The 12,256-nt window shown below is 42.8% G+C and overlaps 1 protein-coding gene across 1 annotated transcript in view; it reads right to left on the minus strand.

The window, feature by feature from the left end:
* Positions 1-12,256, minus strand: part of LOC107119786 (uncharacterized serine/threonine-protein kinase SBK3-like) — a 32,049-nt gene that overhangs the window by 4,696 nt on the left and 15,097 nt on the right. The window contains exon 2 of the mRNA XM_015422378.1: positions 5,085-5,282. Within this exon, the coding sequence (XP_015277864.1) occupies positions 5,085-5,282 (198 nt within the window). The remainder of the gene's footprint in view (positions 1-5,084; positions 5,283-12,256) is intronic.

A 12,256-nucleotide genomic window follows, 5' to 3' on the forward strand; every position in this document is an offset into this window, starting at 1 on the left:
AGGAAGGAAGGAAGGAAGGAAGGAAGGACACTTTGGCATTTTAGAGACTAACAAACTCATTCTAGCATGGCTTTGGATTGTAGCCCAATTCATCCAATTCAGATGACAAAAATTTGCAACAGTTGTTAGTCTTTAAGAAGCCATAGGACTCAGGAGCTTTCTATGAAAGCCTTTGTCAAAAGAAAGTCTAAGTATGTAATTTCTTTTTGTTGTTGTTGTTCAGTCGCACAGTCGAGTTCGACTCTTTGCGACCCCATGGACCAGATCACACCAGGCCTTCCTGTCTTCCACCGTCCTCTGAAGTTCGCTCAATTTCATGTTCGTTGCATCTATGACACTGTCTAACCATCTCATCCTTTGCCGTCCTCGTCTTCTTTGACCGTCAATCTTTCCCAGCATCAGGGTCTTCTCCAGTGAGTGCTCCCTTCTCATTGGGTGGCCAAAGTATTTGAGCTTCAGTTTCATTATCTGGCCTTCCAGGGAACAGTCAGGGTTGATTACTTTTAGGATTGACTGGTTTGATCTTCATACGTATTAACGAGGGCCTTCTAGGTCAAAAGCAACTAGGCTGACTTGAGCCACAGAGGATTCCTCATCAGTGACAGAGTAGAACACCTCTGTCTCTTGTAGACGTTGGTCTTTGTGCTGAACCTGTTGCCCTCCTCGGCTTTATGCTGCACGTGTGCACAGACAGGGCTGGCTCTTCACTTGCTCCTTCACAGCTGCTAGACCACATGCTGCAAGGCCAGCCAGCTTGCTGCTCGGGCTGCTGCGCCTCGCCAGGAGGTTCTCTGAGGCACGGCCCACACAGCACCTGCTTGCTGGCAGCTGCCCACATGCCTGGGATGACACAGCTAATTAATTGCAAGGCTTGTGAGCCAGGAACAGCTAGGGCTGAGCGGTAGTTGAATCCTAGCCAAAGCTTAATTGGAGCCAGGGCATAGCCCCGGAACCTGTTTTTAATTCTACAACCACAGTTGAAGAAAGCTAGAATCAATCCCAGTTTGGAAATGAGGATGGTCTCTGATGAAACTCATTTGCTTCTTTTTCACTAGCTACTTTGCTTGAATTCGCATGCAGAAGGTCCCGGGTTCAATCTTCAGTATCTCCAGTAAGGATCAAGTTGTAGGTGATGCAGAAGACTTCAGCCTAAGACCCTGGGAAGCTGCTGCCAGTCTGAGTAGACAATACTGATTTTGATGGACAGTGGTCTTATTCAGTATAAGGCTGCTTCAGGTGCACATGTGAGATGGAAGTCCAAACTTCAGATATTTTGACATCTAATGCCACATGCACAAAGGAATGTCCCTTTCCCCTGCACACTTTTAGAGTTACCATACCAGCATGCCTGCAGAAAAAAATGCCCTGTCCCTTTAATTAGAGGCCGAATACGTGAAAATGGGGAGCTGAAACTTCCTGTAGCATGGATAAATAACATCAGCTGGTAAATAACATCCGATTAAGCAACAGAACACACAGCAGTACCTCTGGATACATAACTATGACCTGTTCTGCATATATACTTTACCCTGGATATACAAGCGTGTTATGACATTTCTAATTTTTCATTCCGCAATTCATTTTCTCCATGTCAAGTCAGTGTCAGAGTTTTGTCAGGTTTTTGGTGGGTTCTTTTTTTCCAGATCACTTATAGGGCAATTTCATTTTCAAGCCATTTGCAAGTCATCTTGATTCCATGTGCAAAATGCTTGAATTTTTTATTTTTCACCTCTGAACATCCTCCTCTGTATCCATCCCCCTTTCTACCTTTTCTGTCCCCATTCCCCTTCATCCCCCCTCCTCTCTGGTGCACAATTTTTAATTGTTATAATCAGGGCTATTTTGGGGCAGGAACGCACAGGAATGGAGTTCCGGCTGGCTTCCAAGTTGGCCACACCCAGCAGGAACTCATTAGCATAATAGGCCACACCCAACAGCAGGAACTCATTAGAATTGGCTACATTAGGGGTGTGGCCTAACATGCAAAGGAGTTCCTGCTACAAAAAAAGCCCTGGGTTTTGACAACAAACAAGGTAAACAGAATAAGAAGCAAAAGGCGGGTGTGGCTGGATGACCACACTTCTGGTAACATGGGGGTGCAGCCTAATATGCTAATGAGCTATGCTCTCATGGGTGTGGCTGGATATGCTAATGAGTTTCTTTTTTTTTTTTTGGTAAACAAATTTTATTTTCTCAGGAATACAACATATAAAACATTTCATTCTATCAATTGTCTACCCCATTCCCAGTTCCTCCCCTCCCTCCAATGGCTTCCCACAATGCTTCCACCCCTGCTCCAAATTACTTCATATCATCAACAATATCAGTTTTTCATCATTACAATCTAAAGATAACATCGTTTGACTTAATATTGATCTAAACATATTAAGTTTTGTTTCACATCCCAGTTCTTTTCCAGATAAATTTTAAAATCATTCCATTCTCCAAAAAACTCATCGTCTTCTTTGTTATTCAGTTTTTTTGTAATCTTATCCATTTGTGCCATGAACAGAACTTTTTGTATCCATTCTTCAACCTCTGGTACCTTTTCTGTCTTCCAAAACTGAGCATAAATCATTCTCGCTGTCACTATCAGGTACCAGAGTAAAGTCTTTTTAGTCGTATTGACTTCTTCCATTTTAAGTCCCAAAAGCAGAATTTCCGGTGCTTTTTTAAAAGAACATTTCAATATTTTTTGCATTTCATTGTGGACTTTTGTCCAAAAGTCTACAGCTTTCTCACAAGTCCACCACATATGATAAAATGAGCCCTCATGCCTCTTACATTTCCAACATTTGTTTGACATATTTTGATTCATATTTGCAATCTTCTTAGGTGTCATGTACCACCTATACATCATCTTATAACAATTTTCTTTAACATTAGTACATGTCGAGATCTTAATAGAATTTTTCCACAAATATTCCCAGGTTTCCATAGCCACTTCCTTATTCATATTAATAGCCCATTTTAACATTTGTTCTTTAACAGTTTCATCTTCAGTATACCATTTTAACAACACCTTATACATTTTAGAAATATTTTTTCCTCCTCCACTCTCCCAAACCTTTTCAATTTCATTTTTTTCCTCTCTAAAACCATAGTTTTTTTTGTCAGATCTAAAAAGATCATAAATCTGCATATATTTCAACCACTCATATTCATATTCAATTTCATTCTGCTTTTTCATTACCCACTCTGTTCCCTCTTTTTTAATTAAATCTCTATATGGCAACCAGTCTCTACCTCGCTGTCTTGAGTAAGATATCAACACTTCTACTGGTACAATCCACAATGGTCTTAAGTCACTCTGGTACTTCTTATATCTTGTCCATACCATATACAAAGCTTTTCTCACCAAGTGAAGTTTAAAAAAACTGTCCATTTTTATCTTGTCATACCATAAATATGCATGCCAGCCAAAAGCTTTTTCTACAAAAAAGCCCTGGTTATAATGGAGTTTAGTCATAGTGCATTAATGATAACTAAGTTGTCCCTTTCCTTGCATTGCACCAATGGCATCAATGTTTGCTAATGCTCCCTATCGTGATATATTCAAAAAGTTTGTACTTTACTGCCAGTTTGCTAATTTCTTCAGCAGCACACAGAATTTCATGTGTGCCCCCCCCCCCTCCACGCACCTTTTCCCACCTTTGGTTTTGGTAATACCATTCACCCTGGGCTACCTTTCCTATCCTCTTAGCCCAGGGTGATAAGTAAGTTTTAGTAGCTGGCAGTGGGACATTTGTTTCACATTCTTTTGCTGTAAATATCACTCTTAGTTCTGTTTATTTCTGTTTATTGCAATGGACTTTCATCGGTGTGTTACTCAAAATGTTGCAGGATGACACATGATCAATAGCCATGTTGTAGTGGTCTTTTTTAAAACAAGTGACGTGTTGGGTGATTAATATTTAGCGCTAGTGCACAGTATCACTACTGCACCTGTGAAAATTTTAAAAAGAGGAAAGTGATCTGATTGCAGCGATGACAACATCGCTGACATCTACCACCCTCGAATTGTGACCAGTGCAAACAGAAAAGATATGAATTTAAAGCAGGAAATAGTATGGGGAAAAGGATGGGGCATGGAGTACTCAATTCCAGGCTGATTCCAAAACCTGGAGAACCACCACACAGAAGATCAGGAGTAAGGTCAGTATGCGGAACTGGTCTATGTCACAAATATATGCTGCTTTTATATCAGTTCATGGTTTAACATAAGAACATAAGAGAAGCCAATGTTGGATCAGGCCAATGGCCCTATGGAGAGTCCTGGGAACTGAGAGAGCATTTATTACAGAATTCCACCACCTCCCATGTTCTACAGATCTACCACCCCCAAAGTCCCTTGAAACAGGGGTTTATTCTTAAACCACTTTAAGCCTGTAGTGTAGACATGCCTGGGTGGATGTCATATACCAATAACCTCAAAGTAGAGTCCACTGATCATGCCAACATAGAGATCGCACATACTTACCTGTTTATTTCTGACAGGGGGTTTAAATCATCTTTGGAAGAAAAGGTAAGAGGGTGAAGAAGTAGTACCAATGCTTAGGTATTTATTTTCAGGTTGCTAATCTAGGTAGTGGGAAAGCTATGGAAACCTTTTCCTTCTTTGCCTCTGGCCAGCCTACTGCTCCAGAGACAGAACACAGACCTCCTTACCAGGAGCTCCAAGGCACCTCAAATGCCACATATCCTCACCACTAGGTGCCACAAGTGGAAACTCGAGTAAGGATAGAATAAGCTTAATGCAATCAATTATATCCAGCACTTACGAAACTTGACCATCTTATAAATCAACAGCTGTACACCCTCAAAACCTATGCCCTTAATGTAGCCTTATGACTGACAGGTGTTCCCATGGAGCATGGGAGTTTAGGGGTTTCTGATAGATAGATCGCCAGCATAGTTAGGGACTGTTCCCAGTTAGACCTCCAGACATTTGCAATGCTATCCTATGCAGAGTCACTCCAGTCTTTTTCTACTGAAATTGATGGTCTTAGACTGGAATAACTCTGCATAGAATTGTACCATTATGGAACCTCCTGTGCATTGATCTGACCTTTGACTGGTCTCACCTCTCTCGTGGTGCTGGACAAGCAGGACGTGTCCATAGGAACCACTGCCCAACTCCTTGGTGATGTCGTATTTCTCTTCAATCTCCAGCTGGGGTAAGCCGCGGGATGTCAGAGACATGAGCTGCTCCAGGAACTCCTCATTGTCCTCAGCATCCTCTGGGTTTGGAGCTGAACTGGCATCCTCCTCACTAACAGAACCTGCAAGCAGAATGGAAAGTGAAGAAAGAGATGTCAATAACTGAGTCAAGTGCTGAAGCCACTGTACGGAAATCCATTATTTCATTGACGCTTCCCAATGCAGGCTGAAAAATCCCATGCGTGGTGGCAGTTCACCTCAGGCTAGAAGCTATTGGAGCTTTACAAGCGGCCACCAGCCACACAGCTGTTATACAATGAGGCCCTTACAAGTGACATCATGCACTGGTTTTAATGTGTACTTCAGACTTAGGGCTGAAGTTTACACATACTATGTTCATTACATCAGTAGCATCATCTGACAGCTTCATGTATGAATGAGCCATCAAAGACTGGCAAATGTAGACAGATTTTTCACATCACCCAGAGTTAACTAGAACACAATTTGGTTTCCAAGGAGACAGTTTACATATTTGTCTGTTTGATGTTTGGAGGGAAATGAACCAGCTCTTGCTTTTTCTTTGTGACTGGTATGTTGTACATTTGTTTTTTAAAACTTTTTTTCCCCTTTCCAATGCTGAGCATTTGAGATGGTTTCTAATAAAGTGAACACATCAGGTTGGATTCAGACAACTTTTCTCCTAGTGAAAAGGGGAGGAGGGAGTCCCCTTTGACTAACAAAAAGACTATGCTGGGAACTACGGGACCTGCCTGGATAATGTCTTGGGTAAATGGATAAATAGTAAATAGAATTAGGCTAGAATGAGTGAAAAAAAATTGACTAAATCCAACCCACCAAATAAGAATGTCAATAAAATCTCTAACTGGGAAACTCCTACAAGCTAATGACTCAGCCCTACCCCACCTTCCTGAGCAGGTATAAATTACCTGCCTACCATTTTTCTTCTCTCACTGACACAGAGAGTACTCCATCTTTCTGTGTTACACCTCTGAGGATGTCAGTCACAGTTGCTGGCGAAATGTCAGGTACTACAATGCCAAGACCACGGCCATACAGCCTTTAAAATCTACAACAACTAATGAACTCCGGCCAGGAAAACCTTCAACAACATATTAAAATCTCTAAAGTTTACAAAACTGTATCTAAACCGTAAGTAAACTGATCACAAAGTCAATTTTCCCAAAAAAAATCTGTTCCACCAGTTCAAGTAAAATCAGTTCTTTTCTATATACCAGATGTGTTTTTTCCACAACGTCTGGGCACTACCAAGTATAGCTGCAAAGGCCAATGCAGTTGCTGGAATATAATCGCATATGGTGTAGGGTTAAGCCTGCACAACCTGTGACTCACCAAACTGATCACAGTTTAACATTAGGCATTTACGTGACTCATCAGGGGCTTGCTAAAATTCCTGAGTATGCTGCCTTCCTAGGACAGGAAAAACAGGAATGAACATGGCCAAACACTGGGGAGGCCATCGTATATGCCTGGTAAGGTGAATATGAGGGATGGTCACAGTTTGGGTACATCTGTTGGTATTAAGATGTATACCCCACTTTCAAGTCTGGTGTCCGACTTTCCAGTTCTTTCTAGTCCATCTCCTTTCTCCCTTCCATTTTTGCTTTTGTGGCTGGGGCTCTTGCACACATGCATAAATACCAAGTAATACTACTTCCATGTGCCTTGTTGGACTTTAATTGGTTCATTGCTGTAAGCAGGAAAGGAAACAAACAGCCACATACAATTGAAGACAACAACCAGATATTTCTCTAGAGCATTTTTTTCAGGAGGTAGACAGTACAGCAGTGAGAGAATAGGAAGTGGTGCAGGAGCAGATGAAATTTAAATTCCTGCTCTCCTTTGGAAGAAGGTAATGTGCATTTTTGGATGTTTGGGGCTCTGGTGTGAGGATTCCAAATCCAACATGGCAAAATTCTCCTATTAATCTCGCACAATTGTACTTTTGTGCCGCTCCCATTCATTTCAATGGGTCTTATGGCTTGTGCCTTGAGTTTCTACCTTAAACCAGCAATGTGTAAGCAGAAATATAAACAGATTTAGCGTAGTTCCAAGTGGAACTGCACCTCAAATGCCACATATCCTCACCACTAGGTGCCATAAGTGGAAACTCAAGTAAGGATAGAATAAGCTTAATATAATAAATTAAACTCAGTGCTTATGAAACTTGACCGTCTTATAAATTAACAGCTGTACACCCTCAAAACCTAAGCCCTTAATGTAGCCTTATGACTGACAGAGATTCCAAGCAGGTGTTCCCATGGAGCATGGGAGGTCAGAGGTTTCTGATACAGCTGTACACTTTCAAAACCTAAGCCCTTACTGTAGCCTTATGATCGACAGAGATTCCAAGCAGGTGTTCCCATGGAGCATGGGAGGTCAGAGGTTTCTGATACAGCTGTACACTTTCAAAACCTAAGCCCTTACTGTAGCCTTATGATCGACAGAGATTCCAAGCAGGTGTTCCCATGGAGCATGGAAGTTCAGAGGTTTCTGATACAGCTGTACACCCTCAAAACCTAAGCCCTTAATGTAGCCTTATGACTGACAGAGATTCCAAGCAGGTGTTCCCATGGAGCATGGAAGTTCAGAGGTTTCTGATACAGCTGTACACTTTCAAAACCTAAGCCCTTACTGTAGCCTTATGATCGACAGAGATTCCAAGCAGGTGTTCCCATGGAGCATGGGAGTTCAGAAGTTTCTGATAGATCAATCACCCGCACAGTTAGGGACTGTTCCCAGTTAGACCTCCAGTTCCACTAGACTATTTGTCCATTCAATGGAATTCTAAATCCGGTCTAGTGTGACAACTGAGAACCCTTCTCAACAGCATAAATTTGTCCATTGACTTGAAGTCAATTGAACTTCTCAATAGCTCTCTCCTTGGGTGAGTAGAAATTTGTCTATCCCCTTCTGTTGCCATCTTTTGCCATCAGGTAAAGGATTGCTGTTGTTGTTGTTTTTTTGGGGGGAGTGTTCCCTCAGTGATCCCTCTATCCTGACCAATGTTTTAATTGTTGTTTTTATATCTTTTAATGCGTTTTAGCTCTGTTTTTAATTTTCAATGATGTGTGTGAGTTTGAGGAGGTTGATTTAAATGGTTTTTAACTGTGATTTTATTATGTATGTTTTAATTTGGTAGTCGTCTTCGTGGCCCTTGTGAGGGCAGAAAGGTGGGATATAAATTCTGTAAAACAAATAGACAGATTATTGACTTCTGAATGTCCAACTAATAATTCAACAGAAAAACTATTTGAAAGCAAAGGGGCTATTTCCAGCCTAAGAGTTCAACAATACTTTCGCTTTTTCCTCCTTGGCCCATGGTCAATAGGCCTTTCTAGAACAGAAGCTGCAGTCAGGAACTTGAAGTGTGGCTTGGTGGGAGTAGGGCCAGTGTCAGCATACTCTGAGGTGAGGCAGCAGCTAGGGCCCAGGGCTTCTGACAGGCCCTGGCTACTGCAACAATCTCTACCTTTGCCTGCCCTCCCACCAGCCATGCTCCTGGCCACATGTGCTACCCAGCACTATCCGGGTAAGGGAATGCATGTAATACCTGCAGTTTGGAGTGTTGGTGGTTGGTGGGCTTGCAAGCAGGTGAGCTACTGGGGAAGGATGGACAGTTAGGGAGTGGAACACAGGTGGGTGGGCAGGAAGGGGTGTGTGATAGGGTAGTATGGCAGCAGGCAGTGGACGGGGCCCAAGAACTTTCTGCCTGGGCCTCCCAGATGCTCTCTGAGAACCAGTTTGGTGTAGTGGTTAAGAGCGCAGACTGTAATTTGGGACAACTGGGTTTGATTCCCCACTCCTCCACTTGCAGCTGCTGGATGACCTTGGGCAAGCCATAGTTCTGTCGGAGCTGTTCTCTCAAGGACAGTTCTGGAAAGGGCTCTCTCAGTCCACCTACCTCACAGGGTGTCTGTTGTGGGGAGGGGAAGAGAAAGGAGATTGTAAGCCACCCTGAGACTCCGAGTGAAGAGCAGGGTATAAATCCAATCAGCACTTTGGATGGTGATTTAATTAGCTGAGCTAACCCCTCCTGCTCATGTAGAGAATAAGGTAGGGAACCCTTCTTTGAATGCCTTAGCGCAAACAACTGCCATCGTCCTATCCTTGCATTTTCACTTGCACGTGAGTTATAGCGCAAGCGGACTTTTGCATTGGACCCAGCCCTCCATATTTTGTGTTGCAGAAGGCTAGAGAACTGAGAAGGGAGGGGGAAGAGTACTGTTAAATAACCACTGGGCGCACAGCAGGCTGAGCTGCTGGGAACTGAATCTGTGCCAGCACAGTGGCATCCTTTTACCATCCCGCACACGGCAGGGGGACATTCCCTTCGTGCCGCTTGCTTGTGTGTTAGCAAATGACTCTGCAGATTCGGATCCCTGAGAGACCTTCAGAAGTGAGAAACAAAACTAGTGCCCGGGAGAAGCAGGCTGGAGTACACGGGAAAGCACAGGTCTGTAGCCCGCGGGGCCAGGAGGGAGAGAAGCAGAGGCAAGGTTGGCAGTCCCATGCGGGTAATGCCTTGCTCAGCACACAACAGCCTCATGGACCTGTTGCCAGTTGTGTGTCGCTTCCAAGATTATTTTTAAACTGAAAGCCATTTGAGAGAGACGGGGGAAGGAATCTACTACATTCTCCTACCTCCAAATTTCTCACAAAAATAGAAATGTTTGTTTTTTGAAGGTGTTTTTTTTTTAGAATATCAATTGTTATGGATACTGATGAGTTCAAGGCTGGTAAAGAAACAGTGTATGACATAATAGAGTCGGTAAATTCATGCTTGAAAGCAGCGTATATATCAAGCAGCACATCTCAGCCAGTGTTAAGACTTCAAAGGATGAGGCTTAAGAGAGCTTCAGAGTCTGATTTCACAACTGAACACTGGCCACATTGGGCCACATTTTCAATTTTGCGTACAATTTTAATTCCCCTTTTTTGTGGGGGGGGGGGATTAAAAATATGTCCCCCGCTGAATAAGTACCAGCCCTACTGCTCTACTGTATCCTTAATGAAAAAGAAATAGTTTTGCAAAAGATTCCAACTCAGTCCTTCAACCTCCTCAACCTTTTCTAAACCTCCTCTCAAATATTTATCATGCATCTTTTATTTTATTTTTTAAAAAACAATTTTATTAGGATATAGTAATAAGTAAAATTATATGTCATATAGCAAACTTTTCATATCCTTTTATCCAAATATCTCCCCCCCTTCTGACTTCCCACAGTCCCTCAAACCTCTATTACATTCTTAAATTTTTTCTCCTTTTCCAATTCTATTATCATGCATCTTTTAAACAGTTTTCAATTTTTTCTAAACCTCCTCTCGAACATTTATTATTCATCTTTTAAATGGTTTTCTATTGGTGGAGTATGTATCCCTATATTAAGCAAATGTCATACACATGTCTGCCTATTTTGAAATCTTCTACAAAGCCCTCGTCATTACTTCTTTTCAAAGCAGGCCCAGATGTTCTCTGCCTGATCCATCCAAGTAGCTGTTTGGGTCAGCTCAATAAGGAAGACACTAGCATGTTGCTCGGGATTTGATTGCTCCTGGGTGGTGATAACGTGGAAAGAGGAGACAGGTATAGCCTAAACCCGTCGTCATCTCCTGGACTCATCTATCTGTCGGTCTGTCTGTCTGATTTATATACCACTCTGCCCGTAAATGGGCTCAGGGAGGTTTACATCAATTAATATAATACAATTAAAACAACATTAAAATGACAGTTTGCACAGAATAAAATAATTAAATACCATGTAAAAACAGAGAGATCAGATTTCAAATCAAATCCAGGTGTCAAATCAGATGTCTAATCAGATCCAGGCCACTACAGGGTTATTGCCCAAAAGCTGGAGGGGGGGACGTCCACTGCCTCAACCATATGCCTGGTGGAAGAGCTCCGTCTTGCAGGCCCTGCAGAACTGCAATAAATCCTGCAGGGCCCTGATCTCATACTCCACCAGGAAGGGCCACCATGCTTGATTTCTCACAAATTAGGTATGTGGGTTCAACGTTGTCTGAAAGCTACAATTGCTGATCTGGAAACCCAGTTGCCTGGTTTTGCTTCCCAGTTAGGCACATGAGCAGCAGGCCCAGTCTTTTGTTAAGGCACAGAGTCTTGATATTCCCAGTTGAGGGTCACCATGAGACTAGGAATAACTTGACAATGACAGAGCAAGATCCAGCCAGTTGTGGGGTGAGGCCATCTCCCCAGCAGTATGGGTGCGTTAATCACTTGAGAGAGTAAGCCGCCACCAGCAGCAATGAGTCAGCTTGCAAATCCAGCGCTGTAAAACTCACCGGCAAGGACAGGCATAACATAGGGATTTGCTGCTAACTCAGCAACAGCCAAGAAACTGTATATAGCATTGAAAAACACTCTGTGAAGTCACCGCCTTGCCATCCACAGCCACGCACTCCCTTCTTCATTGTCCTTTCTGAGATTCCATAATTTTTAAAAGCGGAGGGAAACCTTTCGGCAAGATAAACGGGTAAGTAACTCAAGGCAGCTTCAGAAATTCTGAACATTTCTTTTGAGGAGATGCATATGGCCCTTAGCCTCATTGATAGGTTAACTTCTGAGGCATGAAGTATGTCTGCAGCAGCTAATATTACCAATGATTCATAGCAGAAAACGCCAAGTGTGATTTGTAGTCCTTAGCTCATTCTGTGCCCAATCCCTGCTCCTGTTGCAAGTTCCTTGATGTAGAAGTCTTTACCAGTGTTCCCTCTAAGCTCAGTTGGTGTGAGCTAGCTCACAGTTTTTTAGCCTCTGGCTCACACGTTTTTGTCTTGGCTTAGGAAGGATGGCTCCAGAGCAAACTAATTTATTTAGTAGCCAAATCGTTTGTTCACAACTTTAATGCCAGTAGTTCAGAAAGTAGAATTTTTGCTCACAAGCAGCACTATTTTTGGGCAGAAATGCACAGGAACGGAGTTCCGGCTGGCTCCCAAGTTGGCCACGCCCAGCAGGAACTCATTAGCATACTAGGCCACACCCAACAGCAGGAACTCATTAGGATTGGCTACATTAGGGGTGAGTGGACTAACA

Source organism: Gekko japonicus, unplaced genomic scaffold (genome assembly GCF_001447785.1).
Source record: "Gekko japonicus isolate JY-2015 unplaced genomic scaffold, Gekko_japonicus_V1.1 scaffold971, whole genome shotgun sequence".
Taxonomy (NCBI): Eukaryota; Metazoa; Chordata; class Lepidosauria; order Squamata; family Gekkonidae; genus Gekko; species Gekko japonicus.